The 27,299-nt window shown below is 32.4% G+C and overlaps 3 protein-coding genes, 1 long non-coding RNA gene and 1 other non-coding gene across 6 annotated transcripts; 2 read left to right on the plus strand and 3 right to left on the minus strand.

Annotated features, from left to right (window-relative positions):
• The first annotated feature begins 401 nt into the window (after window positions 1-401).
• On the plus strand, window positions 402-2,481 carry LOC104882355 (peroxisome biogenesis protein 3-2). The gene is made up of 2 exons (XM_010665356.3): window positions 402-1,438; window positions 2,070-2,481. The coding sequence occupies exons 1-2, from the start codon at window positions 1,185-1,187 to the stop codon at window positions 2,326-2,328; spliced, it is 513 nt and encodes a 170-aa protein (XP_010663658.1). The 5' UTR covers window positions 402-1,184; the 3' UTR covers window positions 2,329-2,481.
• Window positions 2,482-5,532: 3,051 nt separating this feature from the next.
• Window positions 5,533-9,503, minus strand: LOC104882354 (putative disease resistance protein RGA3). Its single transcript, XM_059733935.1, has 2 exons — window positions 6,705-9,503; window positions 5,533-5,934 (listed from the first exon to the last, which is right to left on the minus strand). The coding sequence occupies exon 1, from the start codon at window positions 9,244-9,246 to the stop codon at window positions 6,709-6,711; it is 2,538 nt and encodes an 845-aa protein (XP_059589918.1). The 5' UTR covers window positions 9,247-9,503; the 3' UTR covers window positions 5,533-5,934; window positions 6,705-6,708.
• Window positions 9,504-11,724: 2,221 nt separating this feature from the next.
• On the plus strand, window positions 11,725-20,352 carry LOC100254130 (pre-mRNA-splicing factor SPF27 homolog). 2 transcript variants are annotated; one of them, XM_010665355.3, is made up of 7 exons: window positions 11,725-12,101; window positions 12,884-13,059; window positions 14,311-14,394; window positions 18,519-18,588; window positions 18,686-18,819; window positions 18,934-18,992; window positions 19,974-20,352. In XM_010665355.3, exons 1-6 carry the CDS (start codon window positions 11,883-11,885, stop codon window positions 18,989-18,991), a joined length of 741 nt encoding a protein of 246 aa, XP_010663657.1. In that variant the 5' UTR covers window positions 11,725-11,882; the 3' UTR covers window position 18,992; window positions 19,974-20,352. The 2 variants fall into 2 exon arrangements, with proteins under 2 accessions (XP_010663657.1, XP_019082243.1); XM_019226698.2 differs by having other exon boundaries at window positions 11,809-12,101; window positions 19,966-20,352.
• A 2,972-nt stretch (window positions 20,353-23,324) lies between these two features.
• Window positions 23,325-25,104, minus strand: LOC132252815 (uncharacterized). Its single transcript, XR_009464605.1, has 2 exons — window positions 24,621-25,104; window positions 23,325-23,548 (listed from the first exon to the last, which is right to left on the minus strand). It is a non-coding gene; the product is annotated as an uncharacterized LOC132252815 (long non-coding RNA).
• MIR159C (microRNA MIR159c) lies at window positions 23,854-24,043 on the minus strand. The gene has a single exon (NR_127742.1). It is a non-coding gene; the product is annotated as a microRNA MIR159c (primary transcript).
• Window positions 25,105-27,299: the final 2,195 nt, after the last annotated feature.

The following is a 27,299-nucleotide window of genomic DNA, read 5'->3' on the forward strand; positions in this document are numbered from 1 at the left end:
TTTATAATTGTCAAGCGAGATTTCTTGTTTTTCTGTTTTGGAGGATAGAAAAATGTTTTAAAAAACTTTGCCTTCAACTCTATGATCTTGATCCTCTATGAGTCTCTCAAAATGAATTCTTGATCCTCTATGATCTTCCTTTGCCAGGAGATACTTTTTCTCTTTCTTCATTGCCAGTCTCATAAAATAGCCTTGAGTTGTAAGTCCCTTTACGTGTTTCATTCTAAACCGTTGCCTTCAACTCACTGCTTCCTTATTGGCCACAAACTCAGCTTTCCCATTTGCCCAAAGGCTTCAAATGTTAGCCCATCCCTTCAGCTTAATCAAAATTAAGAAGTTGAGAAGGTTAACATGCTGGTTCACAAGAAAACTTCTCCTGTGGTAGCAATGATTTAGTAGCATCAAGATAATCATTATCTTTGAGAATCGAGGCTTTCTGTTCATGAAGATCACCAAAAACCCTTTTATTCCACTCTAAATTTACCTTCAGTGATGGTTTTACTGTCTCGATGCATTATGATTGTCCTCCTGAATTGAATTACTGAAGTGAAGGACGTAGTTGAATATGTTTGTCATCTGGGCCCGATCATCCTCACTGCTGAGAAAGATGGAAACTCTTGATCCCCCTTCTATGGCAAAGAATTAAACCTTTTAGTTTTAGGTTTAATGCTACCCAACACATAGTGCTCCACCTTATCATCCAGGTAGGCAAATTTTGGTTCTGAAAATCGTTCCAAACCATGGTTTCATAAGTATGGTTAAGTTACTTTTTCACTCTCCTGTCATCTGGATAAGTGGCATCCACCTGCTGGAATAGGGCCCTGTGGTTTGTCTGTTGTACACATCGCCATTTGACTAACATCTTTACCCTTTATCCACTATGTAAAAGCCATAGGAACCATCTGTTTTTCCCCTTAGGCTTAGTGCTAATCTTACCAGCTTTGAAGCAAACTCCCTAACAAATTTTGCACAACTTAATAAAAGATGTTAATAAGAACTGAACTTCATATGCTCATTGTAAATGACCAAGGTGTTAAATGATCTTCAGATTCTCCATTTAGACACTACACTTGTTGAGAATAATCTGGAAAGATCATTATTCTAGACTGTTTGATAATATGGAAATTTTCAAATTGTCTCTTCATTTTGATAAATGAGTAATTAACTATCACAGTTCTTTTAAAATGTTCTCAACACTTTTAATATGCAGAAAGCAGTTGAGGGATGTTTTCAACAGTATGGTACTGCATGGAACTATTATGCAGATACTAGACCTGTTCATTAGCACAGGGAAACCCCATAATTTGGTGGACTACTTGATGCCAGATGACACCAAATCCTACAAACCGGCATCACCCTCCAATGGTGACAGCTCAACTCCTGCAGATGTCACCAAATTTGACCAACTTATGGTGGAGACACGTGCTGTGTTATCAAGGTATGTCAATTAGGTTCCAGATAACACTTTTAAGTAGTATTGTAGAGTTTTATAAAGGTATGTCAAGGTATGGCATCATATGCATGACTCCATTGAATGCTAGTGCAAATCTAAGTATTGCTCTTAGCACATTGGTCAAGCCACAACCATCCATGCAGACCCCATAGCCACATCCTGGAAAGAAGTGCAATGCAGGCAGTAGTGGGGTCATGTTCTCAAATAACAATCCCAAGTCTCTATCTACTGTTCTAGGTTCTGGTACATTTGTAAGAATGACTGATATAATGCCAGGTTGCATCAATTTTTGAAGGGAAGAAAGTGAATATAGAGTCCAACTGAATATCTCTCTGTTTGCCTACAAAACTTCCCAGTTTGAATTTGTACAAGTGCGGTGTCTAGTTGAAGCTATTAAAATTGAAATGATAAAATATCAACTGCTAGCCTATGTAGGAGCCTAAAATTTTGGCTTCAAATCATTTGTACAAGTTCAGTTGATGTCATAATTACTTGTCATACAGTCCAAACATCCCCGAAAGGTTCAGGGTGCTGATCGAAGATCTAGACATTATCAGGCCAAGACCTATTTTTCTGATATTCTTTTGAATTGTTTGCCGGTATTTTTCCCTTGCAGTGCTGAATTCATAAATGTTATCGACGTATCACTGAGAACGGTGGTGGATGCAGTGGTGGAGGACATGATGGGGGTTCAGCTGGGAGGAGGCAGTCCATCATCAGGGATGGTGCTGGCCAAACTTCTGCCACGAGTTGCCCAGATGGGTCCTTTGCTGTTGGAAGAACCCTCCAAAAACAGGTTCATCCAAATTATCCAAAAGGCACCAGAAGTTGAATTCTTTTTCACACTTCTGTATGCAAACATGCCGACCTTATGATTGGAAAGAATGGGTTGTATTTTTATGAGACATTTAAACTTCCATGGAAGGGAGGCCATGAATGTAAAGAATCTCAAGGTGCTTGGCTTGGCCTGTCCTTGTCCAAAGTTGAATCACTTTGGAAACAATAAGAGAGAATTTATTTGAAGATCACTACTGCATCCATTTGTAATTCTTTTCAGTTCAATATTTTGTTGATTATTGTGATGTCAAACATTCCTCAACTATATTGCTTAAACCCCCAATAAAATGAAGCTTTACTGTTAGAGGGTTTTTACTATGATTATTTGCTTTATGAGTATTGTTATGAAATAATCAAGTCACAGACATTGTCATCAGTGCCTCCAAGACGGCCCAGAGAAAGGATGACAAATTTTTGCTTATTCAGAACTTAATTTATTATCCATATCTTTGTATGATTTTGGTAAAAGAATATATTGGGGATTAAGATTCCATTTTAAAGGAATTTTAGGAAACACTTTTTGAGTTTTAATATTAAGAGCTCATTTGTTAGTGATTTTAGAAAGTATTTTCAATATTTATAATATTTAAAAAAATTTATTATTTAAGTGTTAAAAATGTTCAAAATATTTTTTAAAATCACACTAATTAGTTTTGGAGTGTAGCACTGGAATTGATTGGGGCAAAGCTGAGAAGGTGCTGAAGGGGTGGAATAGTCTGGGGCACAACATAGGCTATTATGGTGATCAACTCATGATGTTCTCGTGTTTGTGGATGGTAAGCAATCCAGTCCAACGGTTCTCACTTCATCATGGGTTTAAGAAAAATAAAATTGATGAAATTCGTATTTGTTTTTCTAAAACTTATTTTTAAAAGTTGTTTTTAAGATGAATGAAGAAAATCGATTCTAGGTTGTTTTATGAAAATAAAGGTGATTGACAAGTTATTTTTAAAAACCAAAAATAAAAAATTATTTAAATAAAGAAGTGATGTTGTTTTTAAAGTTATTTTTTTATTTGTAAAAATTTTATAAATTAAATTTATATTAATATGAAATTGAATATAAATTAAGTCTTACCAAAATAAAAAATTTCAATTATATGTGAATTAAATATGAATAATTCTTAATCGTTTTAATCATTAAATGATTTTTTATTCTAATGAAACAAAAAGTTCTTATCGACTAAATATAACATCGATTTGGTTCACTTACAAATGAGATTATAAAGAAAATAACAAATTACCACTATTAATTATTGTATATTTAGTTGTCAAATGTCATTATTTTAAAAATTGGAAAATGTTACCTGTTTTGAGCATACCAAAATAATGCTCAATTATATTTCTAGATGAAAAAATATTATACTTGAATAATGCTTTATAAGTTCATAATTCACGACTTTTATCACTATTAGCTTGCAAATAAAACCTTTAACCTCAACTATGGTAGAAAGACAACTCATAGTATACATATACACCTATTAATATAATATAGCAAAAATAAAATAATGATTATATAAATAATATATAACTAACTTGTTTTTCAATAGGAACCGATATGTTTATATGTATGTCATTAATTGAATCAATACATTTATGTTGACAACAAAGAACACGATGACTTTAAATTTTAAAGTACTTAAAATATTTTAAAATTTATATCATATACAAAGTTTTGTCTAAAACCATGAATAATCCTTTGATTGTTAACAACATGAGAAGACAATATAAAGTTATCATGAAAAAGCAAATCTTTTACGATTTTACAATTTTAAAGTTAAGCGTTTATCACAATTTTAAGGAAATGTTGAAAATATTATATTATAACTTTCATTTCCACATTATGAGTAATTAGCAATGAGAAGACAGCATGGCTTATTGATTGGCATGGTGAACCAAACAACACGCACGAGTATAAAATAAAGAAAAACAAGAAATTTTTAACATGGTTCAAAGATCAATGTGATCCCTATGTTTAGGGAGTGCACAAATATTAAAAAAAATTAGTGAAAGGAATTTTTTATTTTTTTTTTAAATCTAGGTTATGTTTAATTTCCAAAAAAACTTGGAAACAATGGAGGAAAGAAAAAAAATACAAATAAGAAAAAGTGAATGAAAATAAAAAATATATTTAAAGTTAATAAATTATTTTCAGGTTACTTATTTCAACTTTTCAATTGCCCAAAAGTCATAATTCTAAAGTTTATATTTTAATGATTTTATTTGTGAAAGATTTCATTTAGAAATTCTATTAAGCTAAATGGAATAAATGAGATTTCTTTTCTTTTTTTTAAATAGAATGCGAAAGAATTCACCATATTATAGAGAATAGAGATTATTTTACAAATCAATTAAATTCTCAAAATAAATAATTTTTCTTACAAATTCAAGCTTTAAAATAAAAAATTGAAAAAAAAAACCTCTTAAAAGAAATAGATTTTAATTTTACTTGTACTTCACACAAATTTTCGAGATAATTTGGTATGACCAAAATTTTTAGAAAAATCGCTTTTAACATTATTGAAAGAAATATCAATTGAAATGTATTGTTAATTTAAAAATAATTTAAATAAATATTACATATGACCAATAACCAATTTCAATTAATATTCAAAATCATGTATTTTTTAAGGTTATGGTAACGTTATTTCTTAAATGATTCAATGTTTATTATAATATTGGCTAATCAATTATTAATTTGAGATATAAAAAAATGTTTCATCCAAAAAATTAAATTATTTAGAAAAATAAAAAATACAATTTAAAGTTAAAATTTTTATATATTAATATAAAAATAACATTTATTTATAAACACTTATTTATCATGGTATATATATATATATATATAGAACAAATTTTTGTTCTAAAATATACCATAATTTTTTTTTAACTAATCTTTTCAGTTTTTTCTTATATACATATATATAATGTTTGAAAATTTGACATTTTCTCAAGTTAATTTTTTTTATGGTTGTAAACAAATAACTTTATATATAATGCTTTATTTTCAACAACTCACTATGTTATATGACTATTTTTTTAAATAGATTTTAAAAAACAAATAAAATATATTACTAAAAAACATCGTGTTTTTGAAACTAGTACTAATAATTTTTTTTTTTAAGTAATGAAATTCTCAATCATGTTTTCGAGTAGGGGAAAACTATTTTTAAAAATAATTATCCAAATAGACTTTTTGATACCTACTAAAAGATTATTTCAAAGCATAATAAACAATTATCATTAGTTGCCAATATCTCAATATCATGGGAAATGAGACAAATAAAAGTCATGAGTTCAACTGATTGAGAATCAAGAAGATGAAACCAAATCAATCTGAAAAAAGGCAAGCAAGAAATATCCCACAAGTCAAAGAGGCAAAAGGAGATAAGAAAGATGGTATCTCCTCCGCCAATAACAAAGGTACATACTGTTAATCCAAATTGAACACTCAAACAGGAATGAAGAAGCCAACACCAACTGATGAAAACAAATCCAAGGAGTTTGATTAAGCAGAAAAAAGCAAGCAAGCAAGCAAAGGCCCAAGCAACGAAGAGCTAAACAGTAGCTTTGATCGGTCTTCCAGGTCCAGCTCAATTCTCAATCCAATCGCAGCAGCACCACCACATTTCTCACCTACACCACCTGTTTTTTATTTTTATTTATTTTCCAAGAAAAAAAATAGAAAGATTAATATCATTAAAAATTATGGAAACCAACTAAAAAATAAAAATTAGAGAAAGAGAATATCCACTATCTCCATAAGAATCAACAAATGAAGCTATTTGGTACCAGGCGTAAGGTCATCTTGAATGCATAAATAATTATCCTTGACATGTACTAACCTTCATTTGAAGTTGATATCCAATATAACAATTTATTCAAACATAATATTGTGGAAGGCTCGAGGGAAATTACGAAAGAACAAAAACATAAAAAAAAAAAAAAATGAATAAAAATAAAAAGTAGATTTAAAATTAATAAATTATTTTTATATATTACTTCAAACTTATTTAAGCTTTTTTAGCTTTTTTATGTAATGATTAAATAATTTAAAACTATATAAGTTTCTAATTAATTTTAATTACGTTTAATTGTTTTTCATATTTTTTATAATAAAACCAAATATGAAAAAAATTATTTTTCTTAATAATTTTTTCCTTTTTTTAATATTTTATTGGAACCAACATAACGTTAAGGTATATATTCCAAAGAAAGTATGAACTTTGATTTATACATATCACAAAAAAATTATCAGAGAAATTCAATTTGAAAAAAAATAATTAAATCACTTGACACAAGCATTGAACTTTGAACTAAAAGAATAAAAGTAAGAGCAAAAGCTAGATAAATGAGGCTCATAAAATGACAAATAATCAATAAGAAAATAGACTAAAATAGATATTCTCTCATACCTAATTATTTGGTTGATGATGCAATTTCTCGTCCATCAAAATATATTTCAGGTATATGAGCAATTTTTTGCCAATCCTCCCCGGTTTTAGGCTTGCATCTTTTAATCAATTCAGGACAATCATCGATCTCCAATTTTTTAAGGGATGCGAGCTTTTGTAGACCATTCGCTGGCAATGCTTTCAAGTTTGAGCACTGTGAAATCTTTAAATGGTGTAGAGTGTTAGAAGTTGGCTCATGAAGAAGCCACCTCGGTAAAGCCTCCAATTGTGGTAAATTGTCAAAGAACAAAATTTGTAGGCTCCCAAAGCTTTGAATGTCTTCTTGCCCTTCTGCTTCCCCATCCATGGATTCAAGTTTTTGACAATTGCCAATTGCCAAAACCTCTAATGCAGTCAAGAGTTTTATACCATGTGACAAAGAAACCAAACTTGGACAATCGGTAATGACTAACATTCGAAGTTCAATAAGGCTTTCCATTCCTTTAGACAAAAATTCCAAATTGAGACAATCAACAATCTCTAATCGTTGAAGAGAATTCAAGCTTCTCAACCCTTTTTCCTTTCCAAATAAATCCCTTTGTTTCATTGTTATAGATACCATCCTCAAACTGATCATACTCCCTATGCCTCTTGGTAATTCTTCAAGTTCTGAACATCGTGAGAGTGACAAAGCTTGCAAATGGTATAACTTACAAATGGAATTAGGGAGTTTCTTGATTCTCTTATTTCCACTTAAGTCCAAAAATCTTAGATGCTTCAGACTACCAATAGATTTAGGCAATGCTTCAAAGTTAGAGTCTTGTAAATCCAATATCCGTATACATTTGAATCTCAAGATGCATGCCTTAACAAATGATTCGCTTCTAGGGGCCACATTTTTCATTTGAAAATAAATGGTATGAACATTATTCAACTTCTCCAAGAATTTTAAAGCTTTACACTCTTCTTTGGGCCACTCGGTATCAGAAAATGCGGCGTGTTGAACCCTTTTAGGAATATCTTTACTATGAAAATTTAGTATTAAACACTCAGGTTGTGCAAAAAACATCGCAAGATCATGTACAAGATCGTGCATTTTGAATGTATATAGTACTCCTAGTATCAGCTGCTCAACATCTTGAAAGAAAGATCTCGATAATAGCTCATTAATATATCTCTCACCAATATCCTCCATTTTGGCATTTTGTCCCGATGAATGAATGAGGCCTTCTGCCATCCAAGTTGAGATCAAAACAACATTACTAAATTCATAATCTTTGGGAAATAGGGAACAAAGAGCAAAGCATTGTTTCAAGTGATAAGGCAAATCATAATAGCTCAGTCTTAACGCAGCCATAATACCATCTTCATTTTGTTCTAATTCCCATATTTCGCTATCTCTAATGGATACCCAATCCCATTCATCCCTTTTCGAATACAGTAAACTCCCTAAACTTCTCACAGCCAGAGGAACCCCTGCACATTTCTCAACAATCTGGTCCCCGATTTTTAAAAGGGTTGGATATCGTTTTTCTTCTCCATCCATGAATGCGCATTTCACAAATAAAGACAAACAATCCTCATGAGAAAGACCCTTTATTTCTTGCATGGGAAAAGTGCCCATGATTGAAGCAATTGACTTCTTGCGTGTAGTTACAAGAATTTTGCTTCCTTTGGCACCGTCCATGAGCAAGTCTTTCAGCTCAAGCCACTTCTCACGATCTGTATTCCACACGTCATCCAAAACCAGCAAGAACTTTTCACCATCTAATGCATTTCTAAGAGGACTCTGCAGCTGCTGCAAGGAGAAGTCACTGTAATTTTCATCACCTTTGATCTCCTTAAGGATTTCCTTTACCAGCTTTTTAACATCAAACTCATCTGACACGCAAACCCACATTTTAATTGAGAAATGGCCCACTACCCTCTCATCGTTATACACAAGTTTAACCAGAGATGTCTTGCCTAGCCCCCCAATCCCAACTATGGGAATAACAGAAATATTCTCTGTATCACTGGATTGCTTCAAAAGCCCAACAATATTTTCTTTATCGTCGTCTCTTCCGATGACATCGGATGCTCGGACGAAGGAGTGGGTCTCCCTCTGCACTACACGGGTGTTTGCAATTCCCTCGGAGAGATTAAATTTAGACTTATCAGCTGCAATTTTGTCTAATCTCTCTCTTATATTCTTCACTCTATGGCCCATCTTAAGACGGAACGCAAGCGAATTTGGACTGGAAATGAAACTGCGTACCTTTGACCTAATGCTTGATCCGCTGGCCACCACCTGCTGCCGCAAAGCTTCATAGTCAAATTCATCGAGCACATCCTCTGCATCATAAAGGACGAGTTTGAGCTTTCCAAGCCAATCGCTAATCTGAAGATTGGTTGCTTGCTTCTCCTCAGCGTCCAAGAGCAGGGCGTGGATGGTGGATAAAGTATCCTTGAGCTCTCCCAGCTCGGTTTTAACACCCCAAGCAAGGCCAACTTCTTGGATGAGGGTAGAGCCCAACTTCCCCAAAACACTCTCAGCTATGGCAAAAGCAAACGATTCAGCCATGTTGCAGAGAAGCAGGGAATAACAATTGAAACCACAAGATCAGAAATGGCTGTGCGGAAAGGTGTTTAGGAGTAGAATCTAAAGGAGAATGATCCAAGCAGAACCATTGATTGTAGAGGTGGTCAACTTTCGCAACCTAATTAAATTAATGAGTATTAATATAAAAATATAATCACGATGCATTCCAGTTGTATTCCAACTTAAAAAAAGTAAGAATTCATTTTTAAAATATTTGTTAACTTGCGGAAAAAGAGGACCCTCGATTTCACTGATACCAGTTTCAATTTGTGTCTATTTCCATTCAACCCACATGGAGGAGTCTTGCATGAATCTCCTTTCACTGTCATACCTTCTCGGCATTGTCCAAGGGAAGCAATTGTTTAATCTAAGATGACAAAATGGTTAGTAAATGTTACAACTTGTGGGACGTTAAATTTTATTATAAGAAATCAAATTATTTTTTCTTTTTAAGACCTTTGGGAGTATATAAACTTTCAGAGTGGGTGAACTGCCCCCTCCATCACATAAGATATAGCCCATTATCTGTGGACTTGAAAAGGCTAAGCCTCAAGTCGATCTCTAGATAAAATAAAAATATTACATCTTTGAAGTGAAGACACAAATTATTTTAAATTGTTTCCTTATTAAAAGGACCATACACTTGTGTGTGTGTAGACAATAAAACACAACACATTAATTAGGAAAAATTATAGAAAAAGTTTATTATGAAGGGTTTAGAATCAAGAGAAAATTATATTTTTAAATCCTTTTTTTTAATATTTAGGTTATGTTTAGTTCCTAAAAAATATTAAGGAAAGAAAAAAATTATTAAATAAATTGTTTTCTTATGTTTGGTTTTACTATGAAAAATACAAAAAAATAAAATTAAATCAAATATTTTTATTTAGTAAAATACTTATGTTTTCTTATTTTAGAATCACTTTCAAACACACTCTACATTGAATTTAATAAATAAATAAATAAATAACGGTTTTAACAAAAAATATTTTTATTTAGTAAAATTCTTGAAGTGTTTTTAAATAATCAAGAGCCCATTTTGATAATGATTTTTTATGAAACATTTTTAACTTTAAAAGTATTTTTTTAAAAAAGGTGAATGACAAATTTTGGAAAATATTTTTAAAAATATGAAAAATCACTTATGATATTTTTTTAGAAAAACGCTTGATAGGTGATTCTCTTAAAAACACTTCTAAAGAAAATATTTTCACTAAAAACATTGTAAAATATACTCTAAAAATTCAATAATAGTGTTTTTTTAGAAACGATCAATAGTTGATTTTTCTAAAAACATTTTCGGTGAATGACACACTCTAAAAGACGTTTTCAAAGAAAAATTAGATGTTTGACAAAAGTTAAAAAATTAAGAAAGCATTTTATAGTGATTCTAGAAAGTGTTTCAAAATTTTTTAAGTATTAAAAATAGTAGAAATACTTCATAAAAACACTGTCAAACGCCCTCAAAATATTATTATAAGTATTTTTTTGGAGAAGTATTTAATAGATGATTGTGTAAAAAATGCTGTTAAAAAAAGTACTTAGGATTCATGGTAGAGATTTTTTTTTTTTTGAAAATATAGTCTATAATAAAATAAATAATATTTTAAAGAAAATACTAATAATATGAAATCAATTTTTAAGGATAGTTTGTTAGAATTTTAGGAAGGTATTTAACATTTATGTATACTAAAAATGCAAATCTCAAGAAAATGTCTTAATATCATGGGATTCACTCCCCCGATGATGTCACCCTCTCACTGGCATGGTAAATTTTCTTTCGACTCGAGATCAAGTTTTGATACCATTCTATCACAACTCAACTCTTCATCCAATATTATCAAGATTTTCAATGGCATACACATGACTCACTGGTAAATCTCAATTTTACTTATTTATTGGGTCTACTCCCTCAAGAAAATGTCTCGTTAATATATTGTAAAAACCCTTTATTTATAGTTTTTCATCATTCATTCCTGAAACGATGTGAGACACTACATAACATTGATTATCTTTTTAAAACTTACTTATATATAATTTTTGACAAAATAACTTGTTATGAAAATAGTTGAAAAATAATTTAGAACTGATTTAGAGGTGAAAAATCCCGACAAATTACCATGTGAATGAAGAAATTAAAAAAACAAAAAAAAAAAAAACCTCACACACAACCTATGGTGTCTAGACCTTAAAGGTTGAAATGTACAATTGTAAAGTGTGGGACATCCTAGGAATGTCCGATTGTGCAATATCGAACGATTTTAAAAATATTACCCTTAGAATTTTGAATAATAACCACAAGACAAATGCTATAATAAATAAAAAAAAAAAAAAAAAAGTGCATAAAAAGCATACATATTCATTTGTAACATCATTGCATATAATTATTTGTTTATTCATTTGTAAGAAAAAACAATCTTTAGGGTTATGAAGAGATTAAAAGAGAGGAAATGGTGATGAAGAAAGGTTTTGTTGGAAGGGTGATAATGTAATTTCCCTTTATTTTTAAAGAAATATATATATAAATTATGAAAAAATAAAAATAAAGCAGGCATTATCTTCTCTCCATACTACGAGTGAGGGCAGAGGATTGAGCAAGCTCGACGACGACGGCAGCTATGGCGAACGACGGCGACATTCTGATGCTGGAAGCACCGCCACAGGCCTCACGTCCGGCGGAATTCATCGACGCCTTGCCGTACATTGACGATGATTATGGCCACCCCAAGGTCAAAGAAGAGGTGGATCGATTGGTCGAAGATGAGATGCGCCGGAGCTCCAAAAAGCCCTCCGATTTCCTCAAAGACCTCCCTCCGCTTCCCCCCTTCGGTTTCCACGTAATTTTCCTTTTATCCTCTCTAGAGTTTGCTTTAATTTCGAGAAACAAGTGCGTACTTGGATGCAAAGGAAAAACCGTAGGGTAAAGTTTGGGGTTATGGGAGTTCTTGGTTAGGTTTGGTTGAAAATTTATGGGGGCTTGTTTATGTGTGTTTAGGGAAAGGTTTTTGGTTCGAATTTGGCAGTCTTGGGCTAGTTGGATGCATGCCGTGTTTTGTGTTTTTGTTTTCAAAGAACGGTTAGTTATGCTGTTGATTCCTGGAAGTTTTTAGTATTATGTTTGAATCGATTTTAGGGCCTTGTGAACTGTTCTCTGATTCCGGAAGTCTTAAGAATTGAAAATGACAGAAAATGTATCCTGTAATCTGGTTTAGATATCTTAGAAATGTAAAAATGTGGTTTTTTTTTTTTTTTTGGTGCATTTTGTTCGAAAATGGAAACTGTTTAGCTATTGAAACCGCTCCAAAGATTGACATGATCACTTTTTTCCTCTTATTTGGAAATAAAAATGTTTTAAAACATCATTTTCCTTTTGGCTACCAAAGAGGCCATTAGGTTTTGAGCTGATTTATGCCTTTTATCACTTGTGTTGATTTCGTCTTAGGGAATTTGCATCATCAGATGTGTTTTCGAGTATATTATTTATTTTATTTTTTTATTTTCTTTGGAAACCAGAAAACATGTTCTCAAAAATGCATTTAGAGGAGCCATTGGTAAACAAGAAAATGTTTGGAATCTACTTGATGTTGTAGCACTGCTAATTGTGGAATCTGAATCTCAGAATCACCCCATGCTTGCTAGAGAATATGAGCGTGTGAGAGCGGGGAAGCCTCCAGTGGCACTTGACATGTCACGATATGGACTTGAAATGCCTCCTATGAATAAACGGAATGATGAAACTGCTTGGAAACACGCACTTCAGAAAGCTCAGCGCCTACTGCAACATCAAGTAATTAGGTAATATGTGACTTTATACCCCTTTCGTTGCTTGGGTGATTTTGGAATCTAGTGTATTTCTTTTGTTAGAAAATGTTTTCCAAGTAAGAATGGTTGTGATTGATTTATGAAGTTAAGTTATGGTTTTTGAATTTTTAATATGGAGAAATCTGGGAGGCAAGAATATTAAAGATAAAGACAAATAACTTCTGTAAGAACTCTCTCATGATATATATTACATTGGTGTTGCTCCGTGTTTGTATGCTTAAATAAAAAGTGTTTGATATAGATGTGTATCCTATTTTTTTGATAAATAAAGAAAATGTATTAAAAATAAAAAAGGGTATACACGATGTATACAAAACAACCACAAGACCCAAAAATAGAAGAGGGTAGATGTGTGCCGTATGCCAACTCATTATTCATAAAATGGCTCTAATTTGTGTGCCCAACCACTAATTATTAGAATGAGGCTTTGTTAGTCAAGTATCTACCACTAGTGGTCTTTTGATTTCTTCTTTCTTTATTGTCAACCTATAAATAATGAAATCTACTGTGACCTTAGAAGAAAGAGAAATAAATGAAATCTACTGAGACACTGGCATAAAGAAGAAATTGCAAGAGAGGACAAGGATTTCTTCACTACAAAAAGGCAATAAATTACTGGGAAAAAGTGCAGAGCTAAAAAGGTAAATGCTGGCTCAAGCTTTCAAGGAGGGAAACACTGAAAAAATCTCCTCTAAAGTTCACAACTGTTAGTACTCCTTTTTTGGCTGAAAAACTAACCCTTCTAGTTCTCATTCTATGTTGTCTATGCTATTATTCTTCTAATTAATAAACCAACTCATGGAACTTCTTCTTGGTTAAAGGTATCACAAGTAAAAATGTAATTTCAGATATAGAAGTAGTTTGGCACAAATTATGAGTGAATTTGCCCTCTATATTACAACCTCCTCCAGCAAGCTCCATGTCCTGCCCCCTTGCCTGAACCCAAAGGACCACCATATTAGGAACATCTCCTTTTTACAATGGGAGGAGTTGTTACCTGTGCACATTTACTGGCATGCCACTCCCCCTAGTGGTTGTGAATTGAAGGGGATTTATGAAACACAAGGAAAAGGAACTAGATGAACTATCCACGTTGCTTTTTTGCCTCGATAATTCTGGTAGATCCGTTCATAAAGACATGTTATTTTTAACGCGCAAGAACCAGTAATGCCATTCTCACACTCTTTCATTGTTTTGTTTATGAAATAATTATTAATTTTGCAGGCTGGAAAATCTGGAACTGATGTCAAAACATGGTGCTGATGTCTGGAAACAGCACAACCAACGACTTGAGGCATACTTGTCCAGGTTTGTTTGTAACCTCCCATATGAGGTGCATCATACTGAAATGTTATCATTGTAAAGAGAAATCAAAATCTTCTCTTGGTTGCCCATGTTGCCTTGGCTTTTGCACCAATTCACCTGCTCGTTCAATATCATATAGTAGTTTGCATCCTGCTTTGAGTTCATATCTTCATAGACTGGGTGCTGTCATACACTTTCCGCACAACCACCTAAGCGGCTAGGCCTTCAAGTGAGCCAAGGCATTATTTTAGTGTCTCACTTTTTCTAAAGTAATACACCTTAGTTTGAGTGCATGCATCAGCTGGACTGAGGTACTTTTATTCTGGCATTCTCCTTTGACACCTGACTCTTAGCTCCTACACAAACACCTTAGTTCATGGTTGTTAATTCGTAAAACATATAATATATCATTTTTGTATTTTTCCATGTTGTGTATTGTAAGTTTTTTTATGTACTGAAAAATAAATAGAAAAAACATGCATACAAATACATATATCGGAAGCATAAATCCTAGGGCGGTTAGGATGAGATTGGAAAAGATACAAAGGGATTTTCTGTGGGGAGGTGGCGCTCTTGAGCAAAAATTTCACTTAGTAAAGTGGCTGATTGTGTGTGAAGACAAGAGTAAAGGTGGTTTGGGGGTTAAGAGCCTTGGTTCGTTCAATAAGGCTCTCCTTGGCAAGTGGGCATGGCGCTTTGCAAATAAAAAAAAGACCCTTTGGAATCAGGTGATTAGAAGGAAGTACGGGGAGGAAAGAGGAGGATGGAGATCTTGTGAGACCAGGGAGGCTTATGGTGTTGGTTTGGGGAAAGCTATAAATAAGGTGGGAAAGCTTGTAACCCCTTTCTTTGGCTTTGAGGTGGGGGATGGTAAGAATGTGAGTTTTTGGAAAGATAAGTGGTGTGGAACCAGCCCTTTAAGCGAGGCTTTCCCTTCATTATTTGCCTTAGCAACGTCTAAAGAGGCTTAGGTAAATGAAGTTTGGACAGCTGAGGGGGAAAGGAGGAGAAGTTGGACTCCTACTTTCAATAGGCCGTTTAATGATTGGGAGATGGAAGAAGTGGGAAGGTTACTTTGTTGCTTGGAAGGGAAGATGGTGAGGGTGGACAAGGAGGATAGGGTGAGATGGGTGGAATCAAAGGATGGGGTTTTTTCGGTAAAATCCTTGTATAGGGCGTTGCAGTCGGTGTTTTCTGCCTTTTTCCCTTCAAAGATTATTTGGATGTCCTGTGCTCAGCCCAAGATAAGCTTCTTTGCGTGGGAGGCTTCGTGGGGTAGAGTTTTAACCTTGGACCGTTTGCAAAAGAGGGGTTGGGCTTTGGCAAATAGGTGTTTTCTATGCCAAAAGTGTGGGGAGACGATTGACCACCTCCTCTTGCATTGTGAAAGGACAAGGGAGGTGTGGACGTTGTTCCTCTTTTTTTTTGGAGTTTCTTGGGTTTTTCCGCAGTTGGTTAAGGAAACTCTAATAGGTTTGAGAGGCTCTTTTGTGAGCAAGAAGAGGAAGGTGGCGTGGCTTATGGGACCGTTATGCTTATTTTGGGTTATTTGGAAGGTTAGGAATTCTCTTGCTTTTGAGGATGGTGTGTTGTCCATTCAAAAGCTGAAAATTTCTTTTATGTATTTACTATGGTCGGAAACCAAATTGTGGATAAAAGATGGTCCTTCGACCTTGATAGATTTTATAGAATGGGTGTGTATGCGTTAAGGGAGAGGGTTTTTAGAGTTTTCCTAGTGTCTTGGGTCCTTTTGTAAGGGGGTGAGTTGTTATTTGCTGTAACTCTTTGAGTCGCTTTTTTAGCGCCTCTTTTGCAATACATATATTACTTATTGATCAAAAAAAAAATATATAATCAATTCTATGAAAGTAGGATTTAAAAAATTAAACTATGGCACCCCATATTTGAACATTTAGTAAGAGAACAAAAGTTCAATTTAATAAAATATGAGTTTGCATCTTTTTTGTTTACTTTGAGTCGCTGTTTTTGGTGCCTCTTCTTAATATATTTTTACCTCTCTTTACTTATCAAAAAAATAAAATAAAATATGAGTTTACTGCATAGGTTTATCATAAAATCCACAAAAGGCTTTACACCTGAGAGGAAGAAGAAGAAGAAGAAGAAAGAGTATATATTAGAATTAAACTCTGAAGTCAAGGCATCACACCTAGAGAAGGCTTTACACCTTCTAAATCTATGAACCACACACAATAGTTGGAATTCATTATTTTCAATTCATAACTGAGCCCTTTGTAGGACAGCTTGTGACTCCCTAGATTTACATTGGGAAACTAAAATTTTTTACTCACAATCTGAAAACTCCTGAAATTGAAGATTCTTAATACCTCATTGATCAACTCTATAGGCTGAAAAGTAAAGACTCATGGGAGGTGGTGTGTAGACCTGAGGATGATGAGGGCCTGTTTAGTGGCCTGTTTATTTTGCAACAGAGCCTTTATTGGCAAAGTGGCAATGGAGATTTGCTAAAAACACATATATGGTTTGTAATCTAATGGATAGGATGTCATATTTAGGGTTGTAACCATTCCCTCAAGCCCATGGAAAGCCATCTTCCAGGATTTTTTACATGGGTTTGGATGTCAGTGTTGAGTGTGTGTCTTGGTGTTTGATCAGTCATATCTCCAAATTTTAATATGTGCAAATATGTTTTCTTTCTTTATAGTAATTATTATTATTATTTTTATTTTTATTTTTTTTGGGGTGGGGGGGGGGGGGGGGGGGGTCTCCCTAATAGGACTCAAACTTGAAACCTCCACATCCTCACTTCAATCTCTTACCATAATCAATACCAATAATTGGATACAACCTAGAAGGAATAAAAAGAAAGATCAATTAGAAATCAATCACAAGCAACTTCCCTCTATTTTTCTCCTTGGCGTATCTTTCTCTTATTTCTAAATACACTCATAGAAATTGTTTTATGAATCTTCAACTCTCTCTCTCTCTCTCTCTGGATAATGGGGAAATCCCCCTTGACAAAGAGGCATTTATCCCTACAGCTTACCTTATACTACTTACATATAAAGGAGGTTTGAATTCAAAACTTGTAGTTCATTGTCAGAGGGCAATACTACTAAGCTATATACATTGGGGACTGGGGTTTGGTGGCATGGCTTATGAAACTTCAATTCTTTGATCAATCATCACCTTGGATTGATCTTGACTTCATTCATTTGTAATTGTGAGCCCCAAGAATTTTCAGTCATCTTTGAAGTGTTGGCAGTGATGGACTACATGTCAAAGTATTAGAACTAGCCTGTGTACTGTGGTGCGATATTTCTTCTGGCGCTTATTTATAGTATATACTCCCTTCATTTGCCTATGTAAAAATAAAAATAATAAAGTATTAGAACTAGCTTGACAAACAGAATGTAGTTGTGTTTCAAGGTTTTGTTGTTCAACCACCCTTTATATTTTTTGTTTTATCAGACCACCCTTTTATATTTTGACCACCACCCTTCTCTGTTGCATCTCTAAACTCTCAAGCATCCACACAAAATTCATCTAAAATTCATCTCATTTGGCATCGATAAGCCTTCTCATGTAAGTTCTTCACTTCTTTTTATCAGATATACAAGTTCTTTCGCTTCATATTGACATGATAAGACCATGCTCTAATACCAAGTTGGTTCATCTTGCATTGCTTTTGCAATCTATGGACATTGATATTTGCTTTATTTGGGTTTTTTGAGTCCTTCACCAGTCAATATAGGATTTTAATGTTTTGCTGGATTGGAAGTTCACTGTTAGGAGAAAAGACTTGGCAGACAGCGCATAGAAGAATTTATGAAAGGGACAAGGTTTCAATGTTGAAATTAAATCTGTCTTAGATCCTTGATGGCTGGTTCAGCAGGGGACTAAAGTACTTCCCTGTTCTATTTTGGAGATCTTGGACTGTATGTTTTGTTCTAGGTGTTATGCCAAACTATCGCAGTTTCACCCTTCATTGTGTGTGTGCGCGCGCGCGCGCATGCATGTGTGTGTGTGTTTCATGCACTCTCCTTGTTTACCTGTGTTCCATCTCTCTTGTGATTTTAATACTGTTTGCTTGTTTACCAAGAAAATATGTTTCTGCATTTCTTGATACTTGCATCAATAATTTTCAGAATGCAAGCATTGGCAATGGAACAAAATGAAAAGATTGAAACTGTGAATCGTGAAAGGAAATATCATCAGGTTATTTAACTTCCTAGAGCCACTCCTTTGTGTTATGTTTCAATGGAATGCCTGTATTTCATTCAGATTGATATACTTTCTTTCTCCAAATGACCAGCAAAATACTGCCTTTGAGCTTAACGCTTTGTCTGCACAATGGAAGGAGCTCTGTGAAAAAAATATTGAAATTCGAACAGCTTGTGCTAAAATTGAAAATAATATTGAAGAACTTAGGAGAGAAGCTGCAGAGAGGTACTTTTTGCATCTGTTTTACCTTCATTTACTCACGTTTCACTGGTATGGGGCCTAATCTTCCCTTCCTCCCTCTTTTTTTCCCCATTTTTTGTTCTCTTTTTACTTATTCAGAGGCTGGAATTTGGATGCTAATATAGATAATGGTTCTTTATCACACTCAGAACAGTAAGGTATGCCTTTTACCTTGATGTAGAATTTGATTTATATTTATGGTATGGATTGGTTGGCTATGTGTAAAAGAATGTGTATTTATATGTGTGTATGCACCCATGTGTATATATATATATATATATATGTATATATATATATATATATATATATATATATATATATATATATATATATTTGTATTTGTATGTGTATGTACACTTTTGGCCATTTGAAGGTCCCATGCAAAAGAAGGGTTCCATTTTTTTCATGTCAGTTGAAGTAAGAAGCTATATTTGGTTCTTGGATAATATCAAGAAAAGAAAAAAAAATATTAAGGAAAATGGTTTTCTCATATTTGGTTTCACTATCGAAAATATGAAAAAAAAAATAAAAATCAAATATAATTAAAATTAGTTAGAAATTTATGTATTTTTAAATTATTTAATCTTTATATAGTGGAGTAAAATAAATGAAACGAGTTTGAAGAAATATATATAAATGATTTATTGATTTTAAATCCATTTTTTATTTTTCTTTCACTTTTTTTCATCCTTTTACTTTTTCTCTTTATTTTCTTTCCCTCTCATTTTCCTTCAAGTTTTCCAAGAGCCAAACATTGCCTTGATGATTGTGAAAATAACTGCATCCATGTTTGAGTGGGTTCTAAGGTGCTAAGTGAATGGAAGGGTGGGTTGTCTTATTGTTGTAGCCTTTGATATGAGTCGCGTGCTTAATTTCAGCATTAATATAAAATCGTTATGGGAAGCTTGCTAGATGTCATGGGCTGCTTTTGGAAGGTAGTAAACCTACATGTTTAATGCCGCCCATATGCATAGTCATGAAGTGACCTTGAACTGCTAATTTCTTCCCTAATTTTCCAATGAGAACCCTCCATTGAATTGCTTATAGAATTTTTCTTTGAACCTTGTTCCATAACTTAAGATTGATCTTTTACTGGAATTTATAACAATGGCTTTCGGATTGAACATGTAGTGTTACAGGCACCAGCAGATCCAGAAAACATTAACCAAGTAGCGATCTACAGTCTACTATGAATCCTTGATTCCGCAGTTCTTCATTTTGACTAACACTGCAGTTACTGCTGTAGTTGTTGCTGGCCTTGCCATGTAGAAGGCAAGTTGGTTTCTAGCTCTTCCCTAGCTCCATGGGTGAGAATTTTCTCGCATGGGTTGAGAATTACTGTAGGTGAAATCGATATCTTGTTGTACTCAGTAATGTTCTTTAAATCAATCCTCACAAAAGTAGAACTTTTGATTTCGTTAAACTGAAGTATAGTTTCCCTTTCATTAGAATGAGAAACACTAGACAAGTTGTTTCTTCTTTCCTTTTCCTCTTTTATAAAATTTATGAAGTTTTAAATTTTCATGTCAAAGAATTTATTTTATATAAGTTTTAACCTCCTTTTTAATCCTAGGCGTATAAATATCTAGCATTTCATGTCATGTCATGATGACATCAACGTTGTTTTTTTTGAAAAAACAATTTCGGTATAAATTTATAAATTATGTTCTCATTAAAACCCAATTTTAAAAATTAATTTTATCTTCTAAACTTATTTTTTGAAAATACTCGATGTAATATTAGTTACTCTAAAATCGTCTTTTAAAAATATAATTTTAGTATCAATGGTAAATTACAAAGAATTATTTTACCCTAATAATTTCGGTAAGAGGAGTTTACAAATTTACAATGAAATCACCTTTAAAAAGATGATATGTTCATGTAAATTCTTTGAAAAATGGATTAAGATATGTAATTAGGCTTAATATTTAGTGCAATAGAGGATCTTTATGAATGGTGATTTGCATGAAAAAGTATATATGAGACTCAGGATGTAAGTAAAATCCAAAAACCAATCCAAATCAATCGTATCAAATCAAATTTTAACAACTATAAAACTCGGTTTGGTTTAAGAATTTTGAAAACTGATAAAAGTTGATTTTTGGTTTCCTTAATTTTAAATTCAAATTTTAGGTTAAAAATTTTAAATTCAAATTAGTTTCAATTAATTTTAAAAACAAATTAAACTTAAAACCTATCCAACCAATCATCTAAACCGAATCAAACTGACCTTTAATCAAGTTTGGTTTGATTCATTTTTTTCATCATTAAAAGATTGATTCAATTTTGATTCAAGCATAAACCAATCAATCAATTCAACTAATTTTTCCCCCAAAAAGTGGATCCAACCACACATTTTTACACTTGTACATGGAACTAAACTTTAGAGATATGCCTTTGGATCCTAATGTATGGTTAGATTAGATAGTGTAGATTTTACTGATACAAAAAAGTACACAAGTCTTTGCTAAAAAATATTCACATATTTTATTTCGATTAATCTTGTTGTAGGTGTCATTAAATATCAAACTTTTGCTCAATGCAAACACAATTCATTTAATAATATTTCAACTCATTTAATAAATTGACTAAGATGGATTATGTGTCTAGATTGATGCAGACCATACCATTAACACAAATTTGAAGATAAATTAAAATTTTAAAAAAGTATTTTAGATTTTTTAAATATATAAAATTAATAAATTTTCATGGGAATAAAGGAATCATAAATCCATTAAATTCTTAAACAAATCATAATTCAAATTTTTTTTTTTAATTTTGTGTTGCCATGCTGTATAAAATTTATCACAACTGCAAAAACCTTATGGAAAAAAACATGTGTTAAAATACTTAAAGGCGAGAATATAATTAAGGAAAAAAATGTTACATGAATTTTTCATATTTGATTTCAAAAAAAAAATTATAATTATAAATTTATATATTTTATGATAAAAAATATTATAAAATAAGATCAAACGAACTCATAAAAATAATTTATTAAACTTTAAATTTATTTTATATTTTTCCACCAATTTTCCGAGAAACAAACATAGGTTTTAAAAAAATAGTGATGAGATGTGATGGAATGAGATCATACTTCTCATGTGAAACAACTAATTGGATCGAAAATCTCACATTTTCTAAGGCTGACTCCAAAAATCCAAAAAAATTGTGTCAATTAGTAGAATTAATTCCCCCATTCGAAAAAATAATCTACTTACATCTTGGGCTCGTGGCCATGAATTATAAATCAGCCTATGTTTAAGCTTTAGGCTGAAGCATTAAAAACTTGGGTTAATTGATTGATAGAAAGGAATAAAACAATTGCTTGAAAATACTTTCTGAACATGAAATATAATATTTTTGAGAAAAGATACTTTTTTAATAATTCTTTAATACTTGTCACCAAATCATATTGTAAAATAAAAATGAATTTTTCCATTTATAAGCATTATTTTTTAAATGAAGATTATTTTTTCTAATCAAACTCAAGATTGCGCATCAAAAGTTTTTCTTGTTAGGATTAAAACACTCTAATTCTATGTAATAAAAAAATATAAAGCACAATAAACACACAAGTTTAAATAGTTCACTCAATGTTAAAGAGTCATCCACGCATGGCATGATGAAAAGAGCTCGTCTCACCCTTCAGGTTTTTCTCTCTACGTTCTTATTTGAAAACCCTGAAATACCAAATTAGTCTCTTATTTGAAAATACTTCCTGATCTCAAGGCTAATGGCCAGCTTTAAGAGAGAACATATATAGAAATGACACCAACCCAAATAAATGGTTGGTACATTTACCTTCTCAATCATAAATATGAGCCAAGGGCACAATCGTGGAAGACGAAAGAGGTTTAAATCATTTCCCACACTGATTTGAGTAAGAAACCCTCGTTCCAAACTTCAGCAGTACCATGAAACAGACGAGCCATGGGAGATGAAGTTTTGTCAAACCGCTTTGCATTTTATGTATGATTCATCGGAACATCATAGAGACATTTTTTCCAGTCCTAAAAGGCTGCCCTAGGCCTCGAGGGTCCCTCTCCATTCATTGTTCTGTGACTTTTCCAAGTGGACGAACCCTATACCCCCCAACCAGTAATCATATCCATGATCAAAGACAAGCATATGAACAGGATTGCTGGACCCAACCATCCCATCAAGGGGAGGACAATTGAAAAAGCAAATGAATGGAGACACAAGAAATCGGAATGTAGGGCTGACTGGAGAGAACCTTACATGAGAAGGTGAATGATGGCTCCACCGCACCAACCGTGACATGATCATTAACTAAGACTAAGAGGTGATAAAGCATTTCCAGATAAGCCCATCAGCAAATATGCATCATTAATCCTCAGCAGGACTATAGCTATATCATTCATCAACTCATTCTCCCACCTGATAATTTCAACCATTGAATACATCTACTACTGCATCAAGATGGCATACCATGAATGCCACCCCAATAAAATCATGTGTAAAATGGGTTCATTTTGAAGGTGCGATTGGTGGCCTTTGATTTAAGTTAATAAGATTTGATCATTATCACAGTTTCTGTAGAAACTTAACTAAATTTCTCATGATCTTCAAACAAGTACAAAATCTCATTAATACATAAAAAATGTGATCTAGTTCTCCAAATTAGTGATCCTCATGAACCCATCGCTTGAAGTGAAATGAGAACGGTGAATGACCTTCAACCTGTCAGCTCCTGCATATGGAGCCATATGAGAAGTTATAGATAAAGAAATGGTTCAGTTAAATGGTACTCGAAAAATATTGACCTTGTGTTAGTTCCAGAAATGGGGAGAGATAATATAGAAGAAACAAATACAGTCAGTAATGCAAGCCACAAAAGAAAAAGGAGATATAATATGATGAGGTTAGAAATCGGAGAATCAGAAAAGGAAAAAGAGTTTTATCTGTTTGGAAAATTTAGCATTTATCATGAAGAAAGATGAATCAAAAGCTAAAAATAAAAGAAAATGGAAAGTGATGATGATGATGATGGACAGAGAGAGAGGTGTAGAGCTCCCTTCAATCCAAACAAGGATCTAAACTTGGATAATGCAGCTCCTGAGATATGCAAGCCACAAGCCTATCCAATGCCCCCCATTGACGGGATAGGGCTGTGGGATCCATAAGTCAGCAGCTCAATCTACCCAGTAAGACCCTCTATTGGACTTCAAGGAGCTCCACTCCAAAACCCTAATTTCATCCAGAAGCACCTTTAACCCTAGCACCACTCAAATACATCAAACCCCAAAACACCATAAAGTTGACTCTCATGCACCTCCACCCATGTTGCTTCCTCAAACCCAGGAAATACTACCAAAAACATTTTTAAAAACCCTCCCAGAAACATGAAAACCCAACAAAACTGCAGCTACCCATTATCCAAAACTTTACGCAAGTCTTCGACACAACCCTAAACCACCCAAAAAGTAGGGAAACCCACTAATCCAGGACCCCCCATTAAAATAAAAAAAAACCCTTACATAGCCGTTCATGAATCCTCAGATCTAAGACATCCCACACAAACCTTATGTATCGCACGAACCCCTACCCAAACATAAGAAACCCCACATCCTCCATATGCAGTCAGAAACCAGTGAAGCGCCTGGACTTTTATCCACAACCACCCATCCTACCTAATAAACCAGAGCCTTTCATTTATGCCCTAAAACCACCAAAACACCATCCAATGGTGTAAAGATGAGGTTGATATGAAGCATTTTATAAGGCTAAAAAAGAGTGGTGGAGTGGGTAGGGAAGAGCCAGACCTGTTTCTTTGCCCCTATCACGAAAAAGTCTCGGGAACCGGCTTCTTAAGATTCCCTGATCTGCAATCACGTGCCTTGTCATCCACGATATTCACGAACCTTATTTTCTCGTTATTTTGACTCACACTCGCAGTGGCTTTCACCTACACAGATGCTATTAAAACTGTGTCCAATATTATAGAATGAGGAAAGGCACCACTGCCAAAGCCCTTTCCACCTGTATTTCGACGTCCAAAGCATTCAAATTAATGCATTTTTTAACTGCTAGTGCTTGGCTATTGTGCGAGATGATATAGGTTTCTTTTTTACCTTTTTCCGCTCAACTTTATTGGTGTGGTTTCAGAAGACCTACAAGTGTCTTCTATCACAAATAAGGAAGAAAGATTAAGCTTGGCCAAGCTGATGGTTTCATCGAGTTTCTTGAATCTAAAGAAAGATACAAGACAGTTCCTCTTTGAGATGGAAAGGACTACTGTTCAAAAGAAGAAAATGTAGTGTAGTTTGTTCATTACAATCTTTGCTATGAGGATTAACTACTGTTAATAAAAAAGGGGAAATCTTACCAACTTGTCAAAAGTTGTAACATTCCAAGATTCTTAAAATTAGTTAATGTGATCAAGGTTTACTTTATATATATGATGCTGGACCACCTGTATATATATACATACTTCAAGAACTTAAAAAGAAGAGAATCTTATGTGTTATGTCAAGCTTTAATGCAAATACATTTATTCAAGAAGATATAAATAAAACAATCAATATAACGGTATAGTAGTTCGATTAATCATACCTACATTCATGAATAAAAAAAAATCTTTTAGTTATACCATCAAAAATATTACAAACGATAAAACTAACTATAACTATTTAATTCTTAAAACATCTTATATTTTATCGACTCTCATTTTATGTTTTTCCAACTCCTTACATTTGCACCCTTTAGACCATGAACTGTTCACTTCACCGAGTGTCTTTCATTTTTCCTTGTATCTCCATTCACCATGTATACCTATCTCACAATTTTTTTCTCATCTCGACTTTTTTCATGTACCAACCAAAATATTTATAAATATATTTTTAATAATATTTTTTTATTCTATAAGAAAATTTAATATTATAATAATATAAATATTCTTTAAAAAATTAAATAATTTTTGAAATACATGAAAGAAAAGAAAAAATAATTACTAATTGATTAATGTTTTCATAGGGAATTAGCATTGAATTTCATTTATTTTTTTGAAGTCGTGAAATAATCCTTGACACACAAGTTTTCCACATCCTTATTTCCTCCATTGATATACACAATTTTTTTCCTCCCATTTATTTAGTTTTCATCTTATAAGAGATTGTAACATTATATAATAACATATAGTAATAAAAAACTTATATACATATATATGTGTGATATGAAAAATCCACTAAAATAAATAAATAAAATATAAATGAATATTTTTCCAAAATGCCCACGAGTATAGAAACTTCGTTTTATTTTTTAAGAACTTATTTATCTAATGAATCTTGAAATTTTATGTGTAAATAGAAGTGCTCCACATGCATCTCACCATATATAAGTGAATATTATAAAAAAAAATTAAACTTTTTTTCTACTTAATTGATACAAATGCTAAATAGGTATTGAAAATTAAGATTATTAAGGATGCTTTCATTTCCTAATCTCACTTTGTGTTATTATCAAATAGTGAAATGAAATAAGAAGTGAAAAACTGTTTTCTAGTAGGGTAACACCCAAATATGTGAATAGGTGTATTTAAAAATTATTAAATAGAGTTTAATTTTTAACTTACAAGATGTTAGATATCAGGTATAAACAAAGTATTTAAAATCAAATATCAAGATACATAAATTTTTTACTTTTAAAACCTTTACACTAACTATAAAAATAAAAACTATTGGTTTTAAGACATAAAATCAGGTTACACAAAATTACGTGACTATTTTACTTTAAATACTTATTTTGAAAAACCTACATCTTGATCCATATCCATGACACAACAATTTTTAATTGCTTTGGTAAATACTCCTCAACCTCATTGAAATAATATAGGCCTTCTAATAATTAAAAAAAAAAAATGGAAATGCCAACCCAAGTTAAGCTAAGTCTCTTTTAATGTGTTCAAAAAACATATTTAGGTAATATATATATATATATAAGAGGAAACCTAATGAATTTAAAATTAATTTAAAAATCATAATTTACTAAAAATAATTTTGAAACCTAAGGGTTTAAAAAAAAAGGGAAAGATTTCATATTTTAATTTAGAAAATATTAGGAAAAATATATATTTTTAAAATTATAAAATGTAAATCATCAATTTAAATTTTTTTCCACATTAATTTATTATTTGAAAACAAAAATTAATTATTGATTTTAAAAAATTCCCAAAATAATTAAGATATTTAATTCAATTATAATTTACCTTTACTTAATATTTTTTAGATTTATGTTTGGGAGAGCGAATAACAACCTTAAATCTGCATAAGTCATTGTTTAAAATGTTTTATAAAACACAAAATAATTAAAACAAATTTGCCAACATATAATGGGACTCGTTATCTAACAAAAGTTTCCTATTCTCTCATTTATATCTTAGAATATGAAAATAAAAATTAAAAACTGTGTTTAATAATTGAAAAGTATTAAGTAAAGAGAAAAAA

This window comes from Vitis vinifera, chromosome 17 (assembly GCF_030704535.1).
Source record: "Vitis vinifera cultivar Pinot Noir 40024 chromosome 17, ASM3070453v1".
Classification (NCBI taxonomy): Eukaryota; Viridiplantae; Streptophyta; class Magnoliopsida; order Vitales; family Vitaceae; genus Vitis; species Vitis vinifera.